General features: G+C 42.1%; 2 protein-coding genes across 4 annotated transcripts in view; one reads left to right on the top strand and one right to left on the bottom strand.

Annotated features, from left to right (window-relative positions):
• The window catches only part of SKIV2L2 (Ski2 like RNA helicase 2), a 51,857-nt gene extending 27,904 nt beyond the window's left edge, over positions 1-23,953 (bottom strand). Inside the window, exons 1-16 of one of the 3 annotated variants that reach the window (XM_015562657.1) lie at positions 23,642-23,953; positions 20,232-20,369; positions 18,565-18,631; positions 17,575-17,637; positions 16,722-16,834; positions 15,493-15,667; positions 13,361-13,451; positions 11,883-12,007; positions 10,810-10,908; positions 10,268-10,370; positions 8,329-8,460; positions 6,871-6,950; positions 5,469-5,579; positions 3,814-3,915; positions 2,883-3,008; positions 1,088-1,238 (exon numbers count right to left, since the gene is read on the bottom strand). In XM_015562657.1, the coding sequence (XP_015418143.1) occupies positions 1,088-1,238; positions 2,883-3,008; positions 3,814-3,915; positions 5,469-5,579; positions 6,871-6,950; positions 8,329-8,460; positions 10,268-10,370; positions 10,810-10,908; positions 11,883-12,007; positions 13,361-13,451; positions 15,493-15,667; positions 16,722-16,834; positions 17,575-17,637; positions 18,565-18,631; positions 20,232-20,369; positions 23,642-23,769 (1,804 nt within the window). In that variant the 5' untranslated portion in view covers positions 23,770-23,953. The remainder of the gene's footprint in view (positions 1-1,087; positions 1,239-2,882; positions 3,009-3,813; positions 3,916-5,468; positions 5,580-6,870; positions 6,951-8,328; positions 8,461-10,267; positions 10,371-10,809; positions 10,909-11,882; positions 12,008-13,360; positions 13,452-15,492; positions 15,668-16,721; positions 16,835-17,574; positions 17,638-18,564; positions 18,632-20,231; positions 20,370-23,641) is intronic. The other 2 variants (XM_006761779.2, XM_015562658.1) reach the window with 2 other exon arrangements.
• Positions 23,954-24,135: 182 nt separating this feature from the next.
• Positions 24,136-24,186, top strand: part of DHX29 (DEAH-box helicase 29) — a 38,076-nt gene continuing 38,025 nt past the window's right edge. The window contains exon 1 of the mRNA XM_015562611.1: positions 24,136-24,173. Coding sequence (XP_015418097.1) covers positions 24,136-24,173 — 38 coding nt within the window. The remainder of the gene's footprint in view (positions 24,174-24,186) is intronic.

Genomic DNA, 24,186 nt, shown 5'->3' with positions numbered 1-24,186 from the left:
GCCCCAGTGGACATACACACACTCACACACAGGGCGCCTGCTCTGAGCCTCTGCGGCGCGGCTGGGGACAGGTCCCCAGTGGGGACACACACACACACACACACACGCACACGGCACCTGCTCCCGGCCTCTGCGGCCCAACTGCGGCTTAGGCCTGTTCCCCACAGGGAGCTGTCCTAAGCTGTCAGGACATCCCCTGAGGGCTCCTGGACCGTGAGAGGGGTAGGCTGGGCTGAGGGCCTCCCCGCCCCACCCCCGCCCAGCGCACGAATTTTGTGCACTAGGCCTCTAGTTTCTAAAATAAAGGTGAATTCCAACAGTCTATATCCTGGCTGTGCTATGTTTAAGGTTCCAGCAGCATCAACAGCAAAAAGGAGCTACACCTTCCTGGTAACAAGGGGCCAACTGCACCAAACTGCTCTGCAGTGAAGCAGCAGCACAGAGCTCCCCTGCCCCATATCCTGCTCCCTGTTCACTCCAGGCAGCCTGAAAACTGCACTGAAGGTGCTGCAATTCCCTCATCAATTCCCTCTCCTGTCTCATCCCCTAAACTACTTCCTCCACTAAAAAGCCCATTATACTTTGGATACTCAGTCTTTTGTTTATTGGTTTCAAAGTGTTAGAATAACAAGACTTGCTCCTTTAACACAAGAGGGAAATGCAGGGATAATTCAACTGAGAAGCGGCACAGGAGCAACACTAGTCAGAGCCACACTGGAAACAGGTGCTCCCTTCGCATGGGGCTTGGGGAGACAGACAGCAGATGGAGAAGTGGTGGCAATGTTTAAGTTCACAGAACGGGTAGCAGACTCTTGGTCTAGTCATGACCAACAATCTGAGCCCAGCTAGAAGTTATGCTAGATTGTAATCATTTCCTCTTTCCTTAATTTCCAAAGCCTTCATTAAGACCTACATTTGAATCAGCCACAGGGAAGTGTCCTGACAGGGTTTTCTTCCTTCCCTGTGAAACGTCTGGTCGGCGATGAGGACTGCCTGCAGTTATGACCCTTCTGCATGACAGGACCCAGACCTGGCTCACAGAAAGCCCCAGGGCCAAGCAGCAGCCAGGCGGCGCGGTTGTACTTACTCTCCACCACCCCGGGAATGGCTCTGTAATGCTGAAACTGGTAGAAGGACTTCTCCAGCATGTACTCGGGGTTGATTTCTTCCACACGCAGCAGGTTCAGAACCATGTTGTAGGTTAAATGGAAAGCGCTATTCAGGGGGTCGGCTGAGCCCTGAGAGGAGTGAACATGTCACTAGTTTAGGTTATTCAAGTAAACTCACACCAATAGTTTTCACCTGGTAGGTTGCTTCATAATTTAACTCTATGTGAAGGCACGCTACAGAAGTGTATTACGTTTTCCTGGAAAGCGTTTCAGCCCAGCAAGATGAGCAAGCTCTAGAGCCCTGCTGTATAACACAGCACCTGTAGTCAACAACGTGTTGTGAAGAGGGTGAATCTCATGTTCTGTTCCTTCCACGATAAAATTTAAAAATAAAATAAAAATTTTAATGAGCTCTGACCAGGTGGCTCAATTGGTTGGAGCATCATCCCACACACAAAAAGGTTGCAGGTTCGATTCCCAGACAGGGTACCTACCTAGGTTGCAGGCTCAATCCCCAGTCAAGGTGCATACAGGAGGCAACCGATCAATGTTTCTCTCACATCAGTGTTTCTTTCTCAAAAAAAATCAATAAAAACATATTCTCAGGTGAGGATTAAAAAAGCAATAAAATCTAATATACTGACCTATGTATGTCTTAACGTATTTTGAAGCTTAAATTTGGTTTTTAAATTACAGTTTACATTCAATATTATTTTATACTAGAGGCCTGGTGCACAAAGTTCGTGCAGGGGTAGAGTCCCTAGGCCTGGCAGGTGATCAGGGCCTTCCTTCCCCGGGCTGGGGCCTTCCTTCATTCCACACCGCCCCCTGGTGTTCAGCACACGTCATAGCGAGTGGTCGAACTCCCGAGGGGACAATTTGCATATTAGCCTTTTATCATATAGTTTCAGGTGTACAGCATAGTGGTTAGACAATCACATTACTTTAGTTAAAAAGTGGTCCCCCTGAAATTTCAAGTACCCACCTGGCCCCATTCACAGTTATCACAATATTACTGACTATATTCTCCACGCTGTCCTTTCCATCCCTGTGACCATTCTATAGCTACCAATCTGCACTTCCCAACCCCTTCGTTTGTTTCACCTTTAGTTTAAATAGCTCATGAGCTGGCAGTTAATTTTGTATTTTTAATTAATGGTAAGTTTCCTATCTTATCAATAGTTTGCTCTAGGATTTAAGAATGTGGAGGAGGACAAGGAAAGCAACCAGGTTGAACTTCCTTGAGAAGCTCTTCAAAACAAAACATCTTAAACAATCTAAAACACAAATACTACACAAGCAAAATGAACAGGATCATCTGTAATAAAGCTTAAAATTTTTAAATTAGTTTTTGAGTATTTATAATCTATCAACAGGCTAAAACAGGATGGTAGATTGTAGAATTAATTTATTCAGCTACCTGGGCTTGCAAAGGTAGAGGCAGGTAACTGCCCAAACCCTGACATCATGGGCCTCACTTCCTGTTCGGGTAGGGAGAGCAACTCCTGCAATGGAGGGAGATATCAAGGTCACCTTAAATTTGAAGGGAAAGTGAGTGCTTTCACCCTCACTGAGGATCATCACATCCCTCCACTCCATGAGCCGCTCGTTACCGATTAGAACAGAAAGTAGGAGACGAAATACCAGCACTTGGAGCACTTCCCTCTGCTCCCTCCCCCAGCCCAGGCAGTTTTGTAAATCAATTCATCTCCTTAGAAAGATGTCTGAACTGACAAAACTAATTTCATGCAGATGCAGAATCTTAACTGTTACCTTAAGCAGTTGCTTCCCAATAGTTGGGCTCATCTTTTCGTCAACCATAAGAATCACGATTCCTCTGTCATCCATGCCCCTCCTTCCGGCACGACCAGACATCTGAATGTATTCACCAGAAGAAATCTGAACAGACATAAGAAAAGTTCTAAGTTTAGGAGAGAACCTGATAAAAAACAGTCTTGCTTTTTTTTTTCTTATAAAATAGACAAGTACAAGTTACATAGTCCAAAAAACCCCCCAAAACCCATGATTAAAAACATGAACTTTTCAGAGAGTATAAATGAAAACACAAAACTGCAAAGCACTTAAGAGTAACATTTAAATTTTAGCTCCAAAATGATCAAATCCATACCTACCGGGAAATATCAGCTAATTCACTAGCATAAAAAAATCTTTAAGTTAGATATTCTGAAAAACAGCAGTCTAAAAAAGCAGACAATGACCAAACTACTAAATCCTAACCCAATCATAAATTTTCTTGATGTACATGAGATTAGTATAAAATTAACCTTAGTTTTAAAGAAGCACAATTATTTCCAATTTTCACAGTGTAAGTCCTTGGAGTTAGGTAGAGTCCATTCATCACCAAGAACAACCTAGTGAGAGGGCTAGGTGCTTCAAATACCTTAAAGTGAGGAAATGACAATCTGTGTATTTAAGATGATTTAAAGCATTCCCGAATCATCTGCCCACTTATCCCTCCCAAACTTTTTCACTGAAAGGTTTTGTTTGTTTGTTTGCTTTTTGGCTAAAGGATAGAAATGTAAAGGATCTGAAGCTTAACCTTGATAAGCTTGTTGTACGTATTAGCTCAGGTACAAGTTCAAGAGTATTTAGAACTAAACGTCTCTAAGATTGCAGGAGCCAAAATCACCTTAAGTAAAACAAAGGTAAAAGTTATTTCAATATCGGAATCAACTTTACTTACCCATCGAAAGTCTTTCCCATCAAATTTTCGGGCATTTGTAAATAAAACTGTCCTAGCCGGCATGTTAATTCCCATGGCAAAAGTCTCCGTCGCAAATAACGCCTAATTAAGTGAATAATTATACAATTATTCATCAAGAGGGAAGAGGATAAAAATACTTTATTTCATCAACTCAGCAGAATGCTATTCATCTGTTAAAAAGATGAAGAGCTATGCATGCGACAAAATTAAATAACATGGGTAGTACAATCACTTTTGTTTAAAAAATAAAGCATGTGTTATTTGTATGAGTGCTCATGGAAATGTCTAGGACATGAGGGGAATGATGGCCTTTCATTTTACTTTATGCACGATTGTTCTATTTAAACTTTACAACCAACAAGTATCACTTATGCTTTCTTAAAAGAGACTTTAAAATGGCTCAGAGCCTGAACAAGACCCAGGTATAAATAGTGACCAATTCTTCACTTAAAATACCTCTTGTATGTTCTTTAGGACAGCGGTCGCCAACCTTTTGGACCTCACGCACCACCAGTGGTCCACAAACCTCCAGTTGGCAACCACTGCTTTAGGATGAATAAATTTCTTTCAAATATTCTACATAGCGCTGAAATTCTCATGATAAATTTCTAATCTGATTTTTAAACAAAACAATCTGAGTCATATATAGGCTGATGACTACATTTTAAAGTTGTATTCCATTTTTAACATCCCATTTCTGGGTGTAGATACCAACATAATTTTAAACATTAAATCAGACTGCCTGGTTTAAATCAGAATATAATCTGTAAGTCTACCTGCAGTTCTCCCGTCTTCCCTAGTCTTTTACATTTGTATACAGAAGGGAGTTCACCTGCAGAATCAGCTGCAGGTCTGACAATTCAATAGCACCTTTGACAAAATGCCACGCTGTACCGATCGTGCTAGCATTTCTTACTGAAAATAAACGGTACGAATGACTTTACCTAAACCCAAATTCATGAAGCACACGCATGCCTCCGTTTGAAACTTCACACCTGCCACTTTGCTTTCACAAAAGTCCTACATTAGCAGCTGTTTTGCGAAGCAAAAAAAAACAAAGAGGATTTTTGCTTTTACCAATAAAGGCAAAAGCAGTGTCTGCATGTTTGGCAGCAGCCATTAGAAGCTGGTGCACTGCACGGCGAGGTGCCCTGCAGCTCCTTCCCCAGGAACCACCTCCACATCAGCCGCAGTTCTGAGCTGAGTCTGGGAGCACCTGCGCTTTACCATGACAGACTGTGCACAGGTCAGCAAGACGTGTCCTAAGGAATCAGAAAAGCCCACCAGCCCGTAAGCGTGCTGCGCTTGGTATAAAACTGGGTGCAAGGAAGCATTCCGGTGGCAATGAAATAAAGCGTTCTGGTGGCAATGAGTGTACTGAATCTTGGGTCTGGGAACCCACAGTAATTTTCCATATAAATTAACATAAATGCTTCTTCAAGTTATGCCCTTTCAGCTGATGAAAGGCTTCCTAGCAGCGCCCTACTTCTGGCCAGCAGGGGGCCTGTGTAACTGTATAGGAATCAAGTGCATCCCTCAGCTACACTGTGTTACCCAGTTCAAACAAAAAAACAATATAACCAAACAGTTCACGCAGTAATTCTCGGGCGTAATAAACAAACATGAAATCATACCTTTATCAATCCTTCAGAAAAGAGGATTTCTATCGTTTCTTTCAAAATAGGAAGTAAACCACCGTGGTGGATGCCAATCCCCCGCTTCAAAAGAGGAAGCACATGTTCAACCTGCGATTGGAATAGTTACTTAACAACGTGAGGAAGAGGGAAATTAAAAACCCTAAAGCAACTAATTAAGGAAAACGGGTAATCAAGAAAGAATGCTGTTTAAAGAGACATCACATAAGCGTTACAGAATAAAAGCAGAAACTAAACCTGTATCCCCTGACCAAACCCAAAACATAAGCAACTCTATCAGGCTTCCTGTATGAAAACAGCTTATGAAAAAGTCTGAGAGGCATGTTTTAAATAAACTTTATAAATGCTTTGCTGCCTCATTCAAATGTGCAGCATCACTTTATCTCCTCCAAAAAATTAAAGTTTATGAGGAAAAAGTTAGTGTCTGCACAAAATAAACTTAAATACTGGCCAACTCAGACCAAAAAGAATTAAGGAGGGAGCATTATCTCAATCCGTTGAGGTTCTGCTTCCTGGCAATTGTCGACAGTCTGGCTCAAATAAACTCACAAAATTCTTTAAAAAAAAGAATTAAGTAACTGTAACACGTTTAGCATAATATATGTACTTCCTCTAAAAGGAAGTGAGGTGCCGAAGAGGTCATTCTTATCAACACTATACCAAGGCCATTTAAGGTCCACTATTTAATAAGTGTGCTAGGGTTACAAAATACATAAAGACATGGCTCATCCCTTCTCTACTAACCATTCAGCTGGGAAGAAAAACTACAAAAAAAAAGTATAAGTTAAATATTCTTTTAAATAGCAATACATTGGCCTGGCCAGGTAGCTCAGTTGGTTAGAGCATCATCCCGATATGCCAAGGTTACGGGTTTGATCCCTGGTCAGAGCACATATAAGGATCAACCAATGAATGCGTAAATAAGTGGAACAAATCAATGTTTCTGTTTGTCTCTCTAATATACACCAATATGCTTTTGTAGTCTTATAAACCCATGTAAGTGAAAGCACCCATTCGTAAGCAGAGGATGACCTCCCAGCTTCTCACAGTCTTTGAAAGGTTAGGTTGGACAGAGTAGCTCAGATTAGATGCACATTAGACTCTCTCAGGAGCTGCCACAGCATTACATATCTGAAGACTTATACCTGGCATGTTAGGAACAAGCAGCAGCTCAGACCATGAGCACGTTCAGAAAAGGCAGTACGTCTTTCCTCTCCCCACCTTTTCAGGAGCTTAAAATAAGTCAAGACACCATTTCAGTGCATGACACAAGGTATCCCCTGCAGGGGGCAAACGTTACAATACAGCAACACAACTAAGAACTGAAGAGTGAACTCATGCCACCTACTCATAGCCATACTCACTGCTATCAAACACAAACCTGAGGGAGCTTTTTATCTTCATCCGACAAGCAGTCAATCGCATTACTGAATACTTCTTCCACCATCTTCTTTTCTTCATCTAAGAGAGAACACCCAGAGGCACATGAGTATCTCAATGAGTCAGTGATACCTCACTTCAAACACGCAGAGAGCAAGAGTCTATAAAGAGTAAAAACAGTACTTTAGATTGTCAGCAGGGAAAGTAGATTAAAATGACTGTAATTTTTAATAAAGTTCACTACCTTTTCAAATCATACATAACAGACCTAATCTGTGAATAAAAGCACTACCATATAAAAATAGTGGCTAACTGTGCTAACTGCTCTGCATACGGGGTTCAAGTCCAAAAATCACAGGTCGCGGGCTCTCGCTATCCACCACTGAGGAAGTTAGAGCGAACCATGGCTGCTGCTCTTAGCTGTTAGAGCAGCTACTCAAAGCCTCTGCACTTACCCACTACACTGCCTGCTTGTGCAGTCTGTTACATAGCAGGTAGTCAGTAAGTACTGGGTGAACTAATCAATATTAACACTGCAACACTGAGTAGACTCAGCACTCGTAGTTATAAGAAAACGTCTCAGCAGAGCAATTCACTCAGTCAAAACAAGAAATACAGTAAATTCTCATGTTGAGTCGAGAGGTCCTAAGTGAAATGATGTCTAATGAGACCAATTTTACCACAGGCTAACTGACATAAGCAAGACAAGTTCCTCCAGCATCTCACTGACATTATAACAAAAAGATGTTGAATAAAACGTTACTGGAGGACCTGCTGTATTGGCTTCAAGAGTTAGTTATCTCTCCTTCGTTACTTTGGCCCATGGACAAGTAAAAACTAGCTTTAATGTGGGTGGGTTTATTTCTGTCTTGGAAACAACACACCTGCAATTCAATGTTGGATGAGTGAAGAACTTCTCACGGTACAGGAGTACGTAAGTAAAGGCAGAACTGAATTACAACTGGGCTGGTTTTCAGCACACCACCGTTTGGCGAGGTTGTGCTACTACCTAGCTATGTGACTTCAAGTGAGTTCCACGCACAGTTAATGTATGAGAAGAACATGAACTCGCTAGAAGTACTCCTACTTTACTCAAGGGTTACTAGGTCAGGTAGCTCCGCGTGGGAGTTCTGGAAGGATGGAGCCCAGGGCCTTCCACAGGAGGAGGCCTGGCGAGAACACCGCGCCGTCGGACCGAGGCCAGAGGCCGCGCTGCCTGGAGCTGTGCAGGACGCAGAGGCACAGGCTACGCTCCGCAGCAGGACCTTGGGATCGCACAGAGCAACGCACTTACACCGCCCACCAAAGAAGACAGAGGAGGAGAGACGTGCTCAATCCCCTCCTACCGCCTCTGCGATTGTGCTGAGCACCTGCGCCACGTGCAGCATGCAGTGCCTTGGCAGGGGTGTGTTTGCATGCCTTTCACTAACACTAAAACCCCGCGGACATCGCACAGTACCTGTGTTGAAATCTAATTTGGTCATTTGAAGTGCATAGGCTTCACAATCTTTCTTACTGAAACTGAAAATAATTACAGGTTGAAAATTTCTTTCCATAATCATCTTCACAATCTTGAACACATTTGATGGTCCTGCAAAAAGAGTATATAAAACCAAATCCAAAAATTAACTCAAGATGGATCATAGACCCAAACATAAGAACGAACACTATAAAACTCTTTAAAAACATATAGGAGTAGCCTGGCCCATGACTAAGCAGTTGAAAGTCGACCCAGGAACCAAGAGATCAGGGGTTCAATTCCTGGTTAGGGGCGCATGCCCGGGTTGCGGGCTTGATCCTCAGTAGGGGACGTACAGGAGGCAGCTGATTAAGGTTTTCCTCTCATCAATGTCTCTGTCTCTCTATCCTTTTCCCTTCCTCTCTCTCAAAATCAATAAAAATGTATTTTAAAAAAACATATAGGAGTGAATCATCATAATTTGGGGTTATGCAAGGCATTCTTGGATATACCAAAAGTACAAGCAACGAAAGAAAATAACAGATAAGTGGATTTCATCAAAATTAATAATTTTATACTTTACAGACACCAACAATAAAGTGAAAAGACAACCCTTGCCCAAAGAAAGCGAGAAAATATTTGCAAATCATCTATCTGAACATATAAAGAATTCTTACAATTCAACAACAAAAGGACAATATAATTTTAAAATGGGTAAAGAATTTGAATAGATATTTCTCCAAAGAAGATATACATGTGGCCAATGAGCACATGGAAACATACTCAGCACCACTGGCTACAACGGAAGTGTGAGTCAGATACCACCGCACACCACTAGGACGACTCTAATCCAATAGACCTGAGGAGCGGCAAGCTTGTAGAAGACGTGGAGACCCGACACCCTTCAGACGGGAATGGAAACGGTGCGGCCACTTTGGAAAATAATCTGAGCCACTCACCAGTAAACAAAGAATTACCATGACTCAGCTAGTCCCTCCCTGGGTGTGTACACGAGAAGAACACGTTCGTACAAAAACGAAGAACACACGTGATTATAGCAGCTCATTTACAAGAACCAAATAGCGGAAAGAGCTCTGGCCAGAAGCTCAGTTGGTGAGAGCAGCATCCGGATATGCCAGGGCTGTGAGTTTGATCTCCGGTCAGGGCACATACAAGAAGCAACCAATGAATGCATCAATAAGTGGGACAACAAATCTCACTCTCTCTCTACCGCCCCACTCCCTCCCTCCTTTCCTCTCTTCCTCTCTCTCCCCCTCCAACCCCCTCTCTTAAAAAAAAAATTTTTTTTTAAGTGGAAACAACCCAAGTACCATCAACTTATCAATGGATAACAATGGAATGTTATTTGAATATAAAAAGGAATGAAGTATTGACACATGCTATAACATAGATGAACCTTGAAAACATAAGTGAAAGCAGCCAACTACAAAACACCACAGATATGAAACGTCCAAGAAAAAAAATTACCAAAGGATGAGGGAGGGGAAAGAGGTTGAGGGGAAATGAGAAAGGACTGCCAATGGGTATGGAGTTTCTTTCTGAGCTGATGGACATGTTCTGGAACATTTTAAGTGTATAACTTTGTGAATATAATGAAATCCAACTGAACTGTACACTTAAAAATGGTGACAATTGTGGCAGGTGAATTACATTTCAATAAAAAAATGCCATGACGGTTGCATAACTCTATACTAATAACCACTGAATCTGGACAATTGAATGGGTGAATTGTACAGTATGTGAATTATATTTCCATAAAGGACATGTAGAAAAAGAAACCGACCTTTACCCATTCACTTTCATCATGTTATCAGAACTGCATAGCTTCCTGAGGAAAATCATTCAATAAAAAGTTTTAAATGTCATTTGAAACTACAACTTACAGGTAAGATTATCTCAAAACAATGTTCAAAATTACCTTTTGTCCCTCCTTTTCGACCCTTCTGATCTCCTTTTGCCAGATCCCCTGCCTCGCGGAGAACTTGCATTGCGGTGTTGAAGTTATCTTCTCGGAAGTCACCCTGGAATCAGATGTTTTTCTATGTTTCTTCACTAACATTCAATCATAATCTAAACATCTTTCACACTCAAAGCAAAGCTTCCTCAAATAAAAATAACTTAGTAATTAATAGTTATAACAAAGGCCATGAGAATAGTTCAAAATGTGAGCTGAGAGGTAATAAAAGGTAATAGAGGTATTAAAACTGGGAGAGGCAAACGTAAGATATTGGAAACATGCCTAGCGTCCCTATTCTCCAAGCAGTTTAAACGCTGGAGAAGGAGGGAGATGCAATTACGCACAAGAGAAACACAAGTCTTAAATAACATGTTGGAGAGCACACACACAGAGCACGCAAAGCCAACAATAACTTCGGACTGTGAAACTATTTAAGGAAAAAAGGGTCTCCACAATTCTTCTCTAGAAGAATTACAGACACAAAAGTGACCGTCACCCCTTACATTTTCATCAACCACAAGGTGCAGGCCATCTCCCCCCGCCGGGAAGATGTAGTGCTGCAGTGGAGTAGGCCGGTAATCTGTGTAAATTACATGGCAAGGCTGCAAAGAGAAGGAAACACAATTACACACAATACTTTATTTCTTCAGTAATAACACTATGTATCTGACCTTACAGACATGAACATGTCAAAAAGAAAAAAAAAATTATAAATATCACTTTAAAACCAGGCAAGAGGAAAATGTGGAAAAATTAGATCAAATTATACAACCATCTGTTCAATTTTACTCATTTCCTACTCAAGGCCAAATACCCGATTTCAGCTTCAACAATGACCTTGGATCGGCACCTGGACCCATGCTGCCAGCATCACCGACACTTGTTCCCGGAGAGCAGGCTGTGGTCCCACTGAGTGCTCCCGAGGTGTCCTGGGGCCTTTCTGCCCACCCCCACCCCCCCGCCCGGGGAGCCCTGGCAGCCTCAGCAGAGCAGCAGGCTGACAGAGCTCCGCTGAACACCCCTGGGTTTCTATCCTACAGAAGCGACATGAGTGCCGCAAAATGACCGATTTTAAGGAAAAATAAGGGCAGGAGAATGAACCCAAGAGCGAGTTTATGACACAGGACAAATGCCTGTTATAAGGTCCTATGCCACTGCTAGTTGGACTAGAAAAGCAAAAGGACCAAGTTGAAAGTCTGACTGTGTGTACAGGAGAGGCAGCACGTGCTCTGGACACGCCCAGCCTTCTCCTGGCACCAAGGTCATGGAGGAAGTTGTGCCCCCTGGCTCACTGTACGACAAAATGCCAGTATTTCCGAATCTGCAGATCATAAGGATCAACCTGGGAGCTTGTGAAGGCGGAGCTTTCAAGACCCTACTCCCATTGACTGGCATACTGGTTCCGAGATGGGATTCAGGAATGCACACTTATAAAAAGCTAAGTCAGTTCGTTTTGAATAAGCTTGCTTGATTTGAGCAGTTTCTTTATTTGGGTGGCATTAAGAACAAAGGACAGGACATAGTTAGGCTGGCTTATAACATCCTAAATATTGAGGACATTAAAAAAAGAAAGTACCTGCTTATGTAAGTGGCAAATCCATTCAGCAAACTGTCGGGCATTTGGAATAGTAGCCGAGAGAAAGACGTAGTGGACATTATCAGGAAGCAAAATGATAGTTTCTTCCCACACCACACCACGCTCTGAAAAAAACAGATATACCCTGCATTTCAGTGTCACTTTACTGACAAGAATCTAAAGCTATCTTCTCCCGAGCTCAAAAAGCAGGAACGCAGGCCACTCTACACAGGATGCTTCTGACCAGATCCTTACTGACAACTGCTTCCGTGTGCACCGTGATTTATCCAGCAGAGAGCAGACCAAACCACGTTACACAAGGATCACTGAAACAGAAGCTGGGAAGGGCAGCTTTAGGCTGCACCTTTTCAAACGGCCCAATGAGATTCCCACAACAGAGGAAATATCATCTCCATCTCACTTTGGGAAGCAAAATTTAATGGCTTGTAGAAAGTTACAGCAACAAATCTCGAAGAACACCATTACCACACCATAGGCACCTTTCATCAAAATGACCCATGATCTCTAGAGATAAAAGACAGATATAATGGACCGCAAACTCTAAGTCAGTTTTTATTAAAACGGAAAAAGCCAGAAAAATCAGTTTGAGAGTTTCCCCCTAAAATAAACAAATCAACACAGCATTCATGATTTTAAAGCCAAAACAACTTTGTTTAGAACGTAAGCCTATGACTTGTATAGGGTAAAATGTTCAAAGGGTACATGATTTCTTCAATTGTTTCATTTTCAATGTAAGTACAGGTCAACCCAGTGCTTTAGATTAACTAATAACCGATGTTAGGTGTGTACATATTAAACATTTAACTTTTAAATGTTTAACATTAACCCTCCCAGTTCCATCCAAAACCAAGTATACTTCATTTTCCAATATAGTAGTGTGACAGTTCAAGAGATATTTGTAATTGTTTCCTTTTAATCATTTTTATTTCATAATCCCAATTTTGTACCATAAACATATATTTCTTAATTTTATTTTAAAAAATGAAAAGAATTTAAAAAATCGAGGAAGAATTTTCTGGCTAGAATTTCTTTAACATTAACTAGAGAGCTCTGTATTTGAAAAGCAAGCTAGTTTGAATTGAATTTCATTTATTTTATTTGAATTTGCATTTTCTTTCTTAGAAAAAGTTACTATTTAAAAAGCTATAGGTAAATGAGATCCCATTGGAAATATTACATTATGTTGTCAAAAAATTTAGTTTACTAGACCTCTAGCCCATGAAACATCAAAGCGATTTTCTTTAGGGTTATCGGTTTACAATGATGGATACACAGGAACAGCCGGATGGAACACACGGGACACGGTGTGTGGGGGGACAGGGCATGGAGTTTTCATGCCTTCCCTCCCCTACTTCCCCATGTTCTCCAACCCAGAAGCTTTTCCAAAGCAAAAGTCTTAGTCCCATTCTTAAGGAAAACACATGGCACACACATCTCAACACCACAGCAGAATATACCTGAATCTCTCATGTAATGAATTTCATCGAATATAACCCAAGCAACCTCGCGCATAACTTCAGAACCTCTGTACAGCATACTTCTCAAAATCTAAAGAAAAAAAATAAAATATTTAGCATAACAAAAAGCTGTTCTTTCTAAAAAGAAATTTTGGAAATTCTTATTTAATGGAAACTAATTTTAGGAAGTTACACACACATATTTTAAATCTATTCCATAAATTATGTAAATTCCTTTTCTCATAAAACCAAAATAAATGACTTTTCAACATCTAGTACTCAGATAGAATACATGAAGAGAATTATAACCACCTCCACCTTGCCATATCCAAATGTGAAGCCCCGTCCTTATGTGGAGTGTGGGAACCATGCCAGAGACCCCAGATAGTCCAGGCCACACAGAGGGCGAAAGGCTTGTTGCTAGTACACCGGATGGCCAAGGCCACTCTGAAAATGGGAATCTTCATCAGAATGTTCAAGACTAAGATACCGTAAGAGCTGCAAGGCCACAGCGATCTTCTGGTACACTGTGCCCTTCTATAGTCCAAATGATGAATGTCATTGCTGACAACTGGCCTTCTCTGTCTGAGGAGTATAATATATGTTATTGACCAGCCAGTGTGCTGGGTAGGGGAGAAAGGAGAGCTGCTGAGCCAGAGAGGCTGGACAGGCTACCGAGGCTGCAGCTCTATGGGAGCACTCGGGTACTACTGCTATGAAAAGCGATCGGTCTAGAGGCAGCGTGAGGCTGCTCAGATAATAGCTGTGGGCACAGAGATTAATGCTACTATGTAGGACAGATACATATTCACCAGCCGGTGTACGGCTGCCGGAATGGAACTTTGCTGTGAAGAGCTGTTTTGTCTAATGGCTATGGCCACAGGCTTCTACAATAAAGACTCATTCTTACATACCCACAACTTCTCATGGCTTCTCTGTCTATACCAGGCGTCCAAGAAGGTCCAGCGCCTGGCAGAGGGGCTTGGCCCCAACAGTTAGTGCAATGGCAGGGTGTGAGAAGGAACCTGCCCTGACAGTTGTTCATAGTGGAGCAGAATTTAGAAGAATACATGGACGTAGAGCAGCAGTGCTGTGCAGTGCTCTAGCTGTTCTGATAAAAGCGACTGAAAGTTACCTATCCAGCCCTAGCTGGCTTGGCTCAGTGGATAGAGTGTCAGCCTGTGGACTGAAGGGTCCCCTCCCGGGTTCGATTCCAGCCAAGGGCACATGCCTGGGCTGTGGGCTCGTTCCCCAGTAGGGGGTGTGCAGGAGGCAGCCAATCAATGATTCTCTCTCATCACTGATGTTTCTCTCTCTCCCCTTCTCCCTTCCTCTCTGAAATCAATAAATATATTTAAAAGAAAGTTACCTATCCAACACACCAGATCTCATACTGTTTACCCATTTTTTTCTGCCTCATCTCACAATATGGATACTTCCTGGGAACAATTATCCTGAGTTTTGAGTTTTAAAAAAATCCACAGCTGGCAGAACGTTTTGAGTGGGAAATAAGACCTACTTTGGGCACCAAAAAAAGTGAGCAATGCTTCTGGCTGACTCTGCAGACTAGAAGCTAATTTCTGCTCTATTATCCCTTGTGGGCACAAGAATATAATTTATGTATAAAAGTATTTAGAGAGCTAATTATGTCCAAAACGTAAGAAGTTGTGTGTGTATATGCAAAACTTAACTGTGATTATGGGAGAAACTAAACATATTTGGGCATCTTTTTAAAAAGTCAGTTATTTACCTATTTGTGTCAACATTCAGAAACAGAAGGAAAAAATTACATGGAAGGAAGATCTAATATAAAACTATGTATTCAAATCTTTGAAACTATGTAAACAAAACACCATCAATATTTTTATGTCATTGACAATAGCCTTTAAAAACACCTGGTGGAGAAAAAAAATTATAGCTAGCTTATATGACAAGTAATAAATATTGATAATTTTTAACTATATTAATACAATCAGAACATTTTAAGATAAAATTTATCCCTTTCAAGTAAATCTATTCAGAAAGTATTACACTTTACTTCTATAGAGCAAATGATAAAAAATTAGATGTTCTAATTGGGTATTTTAATTAAATTAAAAATGAAAAATTAGATGGGGCACCATATAAATTACCTCTGTGGTCATAACAAGACAAGATGCTGTAGGATTAATAGTAACATCTCCCGTCATCAGACCCACATCTTGAAATTCTTCATACATTTCACGGTACTTCTGGTTACTCAGAGCCTTAATCGGGCTGGTAAATATCACACGCTGTTTTTCCCTTAAGGCCAATGCGATGGCATACCTAAAAATGGGAAAGCAAACAAGAACAAAGTATTTACAAAGCCTTTTCTTTAAAGTATATGACTATGTGCATCTGAAACTAATATAATAATGTATGTCAACTGTAATTGAAAAGGAAAAATGATAAATACCAAAAAAATTTAATTTGAAAAATTCTGTTAGCATATAAATTGTCTGTTTTTGATAATTACTTATCCTAAATTGACTTTCCAAAACATTAATATCTTTTTTTATTTGCTATCAACAAACTGTTATAGTAATAAGCCTATATAATAAAAGCCTAATATGCTACATGTCTGACTGTTCATTAGACCAGTTGCTATGATGCGCACTGACCACCAGGAGGCAGAAGCTCTGACCGGTAGGTTAGCTTGCTGCTGGGGTCCATAGATTGGAACTGGGTGAGAGGACACCCCCTGGAGCCCTCTCATGGTTCCTCCCAGGCCAGCCAACCTCCTGTGGTTCACTCCTTGGCCTCTAAGGTATTTCTTCCAATTAATTTCCTTTCATTGTGCACAAATTTGTGCAGCGGGACTCTAGTTATTATTATGATAAACCTAAATTGTAGTGATCTAAAACAAAAAGAATTTTACCTCTGGTGTTGGAATGAATGTAACTTAATTACTAATACCAATGGATTATTCATGGTTACCCTATTTCCTGTAAGCAAAATAGCCTCTGGTCCTATAAGTGGGCCTCCAGAAGTTCAGAGCCTCTGCCTGTCGGTTTATATATATAGAGTACGAACAATTAGAAAACACTGGAAAACGCTGTTTCTTCTTTTGAGTTTCACAGGTAAGTTAATCCACATATAGTCTTTCCCCACAGGTCAGAGTTACCAAGTCAGTCCTGGGTTGAAAACCATGGGGAGCAATACTTACTAGTAAGTCAGACTAACTACACTTAAACACAGACTGCAGTAAGAGCTTAAAGAGCATTACATAGTGATGAAGGGCTATTCAACAAGATCGACACCTGTGAAATGTCTACGTACCAACACAGAAGCACCTACATGTATCAACAGACCTAAACGTCACATCGAGAAAGCTACTCACTCGGCGCAAACAGTTTTTCCGGCTGACGTATGTGCAGACACTAAAACAGACTGATTATTGTCAACGCACTGGATGGCTTCTCTCTGAAAAGCGTCAAGAATGAACGGGTATTCCTATAAAAATACACACAGATTAACATCCGTATGAAAATTCTAGCCACAGAGCACACTTAAAATCAAGAGCCATTATCCTCATTAGCATTCTGGAAGATTTCTTTATGATTCTATGTATTTAGAATATATACCACCCACTAGAGGAAGAGTTAAAAAATTTTTAGACAGCATAGAAGTTAATTCTGTTGTGCCATCTTCCAAATATGGTCATGTGCTTACATGTACGTTACATTACTTGAAATATACTAAACATTACTTTTATCAAGGACATGCTTTGTGTTAGGCATTTTGCAACAAATTTCCATGTATGATTACTAACACTCCCAACAACCCCTAACTACGTTTTCTTTTCTTTCACAGATGGAAACGGGGCCCTGGACAGTGAAGTTTCTCACTAGCACTCTCAGCAGAGGTTTTACTAGAAGCTGTTAAACTTCTAAAACTAAAGGCAAAGCTCATTGCACATGTGCACTGTTTTCTGGAGAAAGATTGGTCATTTGCATGAGATTCTTTAAAAAGGTTGAGAACCATTAATTTTTTTAAAATGTCATCACATGATGCTTGGCTCTCAGCATGTTTTTACTGATTCGGTTCTCACTGTATTTAATTTCAGGTAGCTGACTCTTAGTATATATACACTATAGCGCATAAAAATCTCACTTGAAAGAATTTATCTTCAAGATATTTTAGGAAAAAGAGACTCACAAAACTTTAAAAACTGTATTGCCCAAAGTACAGACCTTTGCAGCTTTTCCAACTCGTGGTTTAAGTGGTATATAATCTTCATCTGCAGGAAGTGCAACCTGATGTAGAAATAGTTAAATAAATCACCAACTTACTATTTAAGAACTGATGCATTCAGCACTCCATGACCAATGATGGTTTGAAAAATAAAGGTGATGAACTAGTGTTTGACAGTCCTGGACACTGAAACTAAGTTACTGCCTTTAAGAACAAGTCAAAATGCTAACGCTACAACACTCAAAAACCTCTGCCAGTGTTTAACCTAAAGACAATGTAACCAGGAGCTTCTAAGTCTGTCTCCCTGAAGAAGCTGTTTTTCAGGTCTAGGACCTTTCTTATGCATTGCCTGACATTAATGAATGTTCAAAAAAGCTGAATGGACAAAAGAGGGATGTCACTGTATGAAAGAAAACTATGTGGAATAAAATAATGCTTTCTATTTCCTGGAACAGAAAATTTCCCTCCAGTGAAGATTAAGATCTGGAGAGCAGTTCACAATTATATCTAAATTCCCAAGACTTAAACCACCTTGTGGCAAAGCAATGAGACTGCAACACACGCCATCAGAGCAAGACAGGAAGAGCCTGTGCCCTGCAGTGGCACTGCTACTTGACCTCAGGAGAATGGGAATGAACGTGTACTGACCACCTGCTCTGTGCTGAGGGTCTTTCCTAATTTTCTGATAGAATCCCACAGTCACCCCATGAGATAAACTCCATTATTCCAAGTTTATGAATTAAAAAACCAATGACAAAGATAAATAAGAAATTTATCACAGACTGTACGTAGTTAGAAAATGTGCTGTACAAGGATCTGAGCTCAGGCTTGGCTACAAGGCCCCAGGTCCTTCCACTAGACTGTCCACTCCACAGAAACTCCTTACTGTTTCCAAAGCCTTCAAGGCCAAACTGCTTGCTGACCATCACACGAGACAGCCCCAGACAAAATCCCATTTATCACACCAACCTGATGGACACTGTGCTTACCTCATGTGTACACCCTTCAACAGTTTCAACTGACTGCACCTTCACCCTGGGCATCAAGTCAGCCAAGCTTAAAAAAAAAAAGTTCAAGTTACCTTAGAATAAATGATCCTAAATAATAAAAGGCTAATTTGCAAATTGACCGAATGGCATAACTACCGGTATCTATGACACGCACTGACCCCAGGGGGCAGACATTCAATGCAGGAGCTGCCCGCAGTGATCACTGTGCTCCCACAGGGAAAGTGCCGCTCAGCCAGAAGGTGAAGTGGGCCTTCACGGCAGTGCTAAGGATATCCGACTAAGCTGTCAGTCAGACATCCCCCAAGGGCAGCTGGACTGTGAGAGGGCGCAGGCTGGGCTAAGGAGGGAACACCCCCTGCCCCATGCACAAGTTTCATGCACCAGGCCTCTTGTGTTTCTATAATTAGATAGTGAGCCTCCCATTGGCACTCTTAAGGAAAATAACAATGCCCAATTAACAGTATTTCCGACTGGAAAAGGTTTGGCTATTTTGAATATTCAAAAGTTTTTCACATTATTCAAATATATGCTGAGAATTCAAAATAATCAGTTAACAAATACAGAACAGTCTCCAAGTGGATTATTCAAAGAATTACGACTTAGTTCCAGTAACTATGTTGAATAAAAAATACCTCTACAAAGCAGTCACTACTTCCGACATAAAGCTGGTTATAAAAACCATCACATGATAGCAAGTACAAAATAAACTAGTCTAATCCAGATGCTGCTGCACGTTACAGAAGTGCTCCTTATTCTCACCAAAATCTTAAGCTACACATATGGAAAACAGATGGGCTAGATTCATTAATCTCTTAGTGACTATACTTCTGATTTTTACTTTAAATCAACAATCATGCTTTGGATAAAACCCTAGGGTTACTTCAATAAGCAACAATGACTTTTTAAATTGCCAATTATATTTTTTTAAACTATTCCACTAGCTTGAGCAAAGAGTGTACATTAAATATTTCAGTGACACATCTACCACCATATACAGTAGCTACTGTTGCTAACTACACTACCAGCCAACTGGTTAAAAAAGAAATCGTAAGTTCTTCATGGTAGTGCCAAGCTAGAATATGACGTACAAGGCGAGACGCAAAGCCATGAAGATCATCACAGGGGAATAAGTGGATTACTTAAGAAATTGGCATCAACTTCTAGAAAGTTCCCACTTTCACTATCAGAGCAACAGCAGCTACTGCAGCCACAGACATCCCTGGGTCTCCCTAGATGAGTAGTCTTGCTTCACAGCCACCCTCCTGCTCCACACAAGAGTGAAAACCTAACTCCTCCTAATGGCCCTGCTCACTACTCCTTCTCTTGGGTCAGTTTTATGCCTTTTTATTCCACTCTCCTTGGGACATTAATGAATGAAGGAAGTATGTCATTTCTTCTTTTTTTAAAAACCAGGCTTCAACATTCTCAAAATTGCATTCTAAAGTATTAAAACATCTTTTCTACACTGACTCCATTTCCCCAAACTTAGTTAAATGTTCTCTATTTATATGCTCTTAAAATTACAAAAAGAATGTCTTCATTTCTCTACCTCAGCATGCACTTTCATCAACATGGAAGCAGTTTTCAAAACTTCATGCAACTATCAACTTACGAGTCACTAACATTTCTGACAACGGAAACACTACCTTAAGTCTTCAGTTATTGACTCTTCTACCCTGGGCTTCTTTCCAAAAATGGGTTCATCTGTGCCTTCAAAATCCACATTTCTCTTGGCTTTTCCAACACTGGTTGACTCGGATTGTAAATTCCCATCAGAACGTTTCCTGAGAAGTAAACGGTTTAGAATGAATTCTGCAGTACTGGTTAAGAGTGACTTGGTAAAATCCATTAATTTACCAGGAAACCAAACACATAACTAGATGCCTAAGTTGGTCAACATCGAAGTTCCTCAGGATACAACCGATTTCTTTTAAAACTGATAAAGAGAAAGAATCAAGCATTTATCCTACCTTTCTTCTATGAACTGTATTTCAAAGCAAATAGTTGGGGAGGGAATGTGGGAATCTCTTTCTAATAGATGGATTCCAGGTAATAAATGCAGAAAAAAAAAATGATAAAAAGAAAAAACACCATTTTTAACTACTAGTGAAATAATGGAGTTAGGCAATCATCACAGATGCTGAAGTCATGATGAGAGAGGTCGATGGGCGGTCAGGCTGACACAACCCAGAAGCTTGAACACCATGCAATGCAATAGGAACCAAGCACACAGCACCACTAAGTATTCTTATTTAAAACAATTGAACCTGAGTGTAATTAAGTTCCTTGCCCTATTATAGTACACGCATAATCCAAGTTACACTTGTAATTCTAAATTTCTAGTAACTATATTAAAAGACTTTAAAAGAAACCAACTTTATTTCCTTTAGCCTAATATATATTCAAAGTATTGTCATTTCAATATATTATCCAGAGAAAAAATATTGAGGTATTTTACATTTTCTTAGGTCTTCAAAATCCCTGTGTGTTTCACTCACAGCACATTTCAAGTCTGACAGGCGCCTTTTTCAGGCTCAAGAGCTACTGCTGGGCGGTGCCTATTCTATCAGGCAGCGTGACTCTGGACAGGACAGTTCAGCGATTCTTCAGGACAGTTAGACGGCAGGACAGGGAAGCAAACGCAGCACGTGGGGAACGACAGGACAGAAACCGGTTTCTCCTAGTGCCAGTTGCCGTCACATGCTGATGACGCAGGGAAAGATGAGGAGACTGTTGTAGAGTAAGTCTTAAGGGGTCTAACAACCTAAATCCGGGGTTCTCAAACTGCGGGCCGTGGGCCACATGCGGCCGCCGAAAACATTTATTGGGCCCGCCAGGTGTTTTTGCCGCCCCGTGTGCATAGGAATTTGTTCATAGTTTTTTTTAAACTATAGTCCGGCCCTCGAACGGTCTGAGGGACAGTGAACTGGCCCCCTGTTTAAAAAGTTTGAGGACCCCTGACCTAAATAGTGCATGGACTTTGGATTTTGATTCAAATAAACCAACCAAAAAACGAAAAAAAACAACCTTTGAGATAACTGAAAATTTCACTCTAGATTCAATAACATTAACCCCTTCCCCGGCAGAAACGTGTATACTCGTTTTCACAAAATGTTCTTTTTCAGTCGTCGACGAGTATACTAAGAAAATATGGTAAAAAAAATATGGTTTATAGGAAGACGAGTTTCATAACCAGCATCAAAAATACTATATAGAACCAAAATAAAAAAATTAGTCTGAAAAAGAAACGTTTTTAACAAAAAAATTGTTGGGGAAGGGGTTAAGGAATTACTGAAAGGTTGTTGGGTGTAATAATGGTATTACGGTTATGTCAGAAAAGAAAATCATTATCAGTAAAGAGATGCATACTGAAATATTTAGGGAGAAATAACATGATGAGGAGCATCTGATTTACAAAAGAAGGGTGTGAGAATAGGGTGACAATGACTTGATATTGCTGAAGCTGATCTAAGGGTCTATGGAGTCTTTCATACTATTCCCTCTCTGGAGAATTCTCATAAAGTTATACTTTAAAACTACCCACAGCCTTAGCCGGTTTGGCTCAGTGGATAGAGTGTCCGCCTGCAGACGGAAGGTCCTGGGTTTGATTCCCCGTCAGGGCACATACCCAGCGTGTGGGCTCGATCCCTGGTAGGGAATGTGCAGCCGATCAATGATTCTCTCATCATTGATGTTTCTCTCTCTCTCTCTCTCTCTCCCTCTCTCAAATCAACGAAAATCTATTTTTTTTATATTTTATTGATTTTTTACAGAGAGGAAGGGAGAGAGATAGAGAGTTAGAAACATCGATGAGAGAGAAACATCAATCAGCTGCCTCCTGAACACTCCCCACTGGGGATGTGCCCACAACCAAGGTACATGCCCTTGACCGGAATCGAACCTGGGACCCTTCAGTCCGCAGGCCGACGCTCTATCCACTGAGCCAAACCGGTTAGGGCGAAAATCTATTTTTTAAAGGAAAAAACAAACACTACCCACTTGGTTAAACACATAATTCCCTCTTAAGTTCCATGACTTGCCCTCCTGTGTTACACAAATCAAATGGAAATCACGCTACACGTGTTGGTTACACATAATACTTGGAATCGGGCAAGTTGGATTCTTTCCTAAAAACACCTACAAGACAAGACCTATCCAGAAGAGCTGGTCGTGAAGAAAACCCCGTAAGTTACTAACGTTCTACGTTTCCTTACATACTTCCCCTCGCTAATGCTCACACGTCCTGATAAGGCTAAAATGTAAATTAGGTTACTTTCACCCTGACCGGTTTGGCTCAGTGGACAGAGCGTCGGCCTGCGGACTGAAGGGTCCCAGGTTCGGTTCCGGTCAAGGGCATGTACCTGGGTTGTGGGCACATCCCCAGTGGGGGCTGTGCAGGAGGCAGCTGATCGATGTTTCTCTCTCATCGATGTTTCTAACTCTCTATCCCTCTCCCTTCCTCTCTGTAAAAAGTCAATAAAATATATTTTTTTAAAAATAAATTGGGGAGGGGGGGGGAGACCCAGCACTTTCCTTAGGATTTCCTTAACAAACCCAACGACAGCCAACCTTTGGAAGACCTGCGCTGTCAGGCGCTCTATCTACGCCGACGGTCACTGAACCACCGCAGTGACCAGCCCCAGGGGTGGGCCAGCACCTCCGCCTCTGAGCTGGGAAACGGCCCGTTTCTCTCCCCTTTCCCGCGGCTGCCGTCCCTTCCCCCTGCCAGGCCACCCACGTCGGGTTTTCCACGCTTCGTGACCCTTTACTCCCGCCAGGCACGGTTCCGGTGATGCTCAGCACGAGACCGGACCTCGCCCGCCCGCGCCCCCCGCCACGCGCGGCCCAGAGCCACCAGAGCCCAAGCGCCTGCGCACCCCGGGGACCCCGGGACCCCGCTCCGGACTACATGCTCCTCCCTCTTCAACACCGTCCTCGAACCCCCCACCTCCCGAGGCCACTCAATGGACACCCCACGTCCTCGGGCCGTTTAAGGGGCTCGCGTTTCCTCTCTCAGCGCGAAGAGAGGAAAAAGCACGTTGGCCCCGTCGCCTACCCGGCCTTCTCCGCCGGCCCCGGAGGCCCCTTCCATTTCCCCTTCTCCTTGTCCTTCCTGCTTCCAGGCGCAGCGGCGGAGTCGTCCTCGAACACGCTGAAGAGCTCATCCCCGAAGGCGTCCGCCATCTTCCGGAGATGCAGTCCGACCCGCTGCTACCCACAATGCTCCGCGCCCACGCCGGCCGTGACGCTTGGAGGCCTCGACGGTGGCCCGCGGGAGGCAAAAGTGGTCGAGTCGAGCAGCCGCCGCGAAACCTCTCTCTTTTCTCTTTCCTGACTTTCCCTTCCTTTCCTGCCCTTAGGAACTTTCCTTCCTTTTCCTTCCTTCCCAACCTTTGGGATCTTCTCTCCCTTTCCGACCACTAGCGGGTGAGTAGCGCAGAGGCTGCAGCGAGCTTGTCACGCTGCGGGGACGAAGGGGCGGGGCGGGACGAGGAGGCGGGGCCTCCGTGCGCCGGACCAATCGCGAGGCGGCGCCCGTAAGACGCCCGGATGGAGGACGCCCACTGGCGGCGCGGGGTCCGGGCGCTGTGAAGAGGTTCG

The sequence above is a fragment of the Myotis davidii genome, unplaced genomic scaffold (assembly GCF_000327345.1).
Source record: "Myotis davidii unplaced genomic scaffold, ASM32734v1 scaffold496, whole genome shotgun sequence".
Taxonomy (NCBI): domain Eukaryota; kingdom Metazoa; phylum Chordata; class Mammalia; order Chiroptera; family Vespertilionidae; genus Myotis; species Myotis davidii.
Note: the sequence above shows the minus strand (reverse complement) of the source record. Positions and strands in the feature narration are given on the sequence as shown.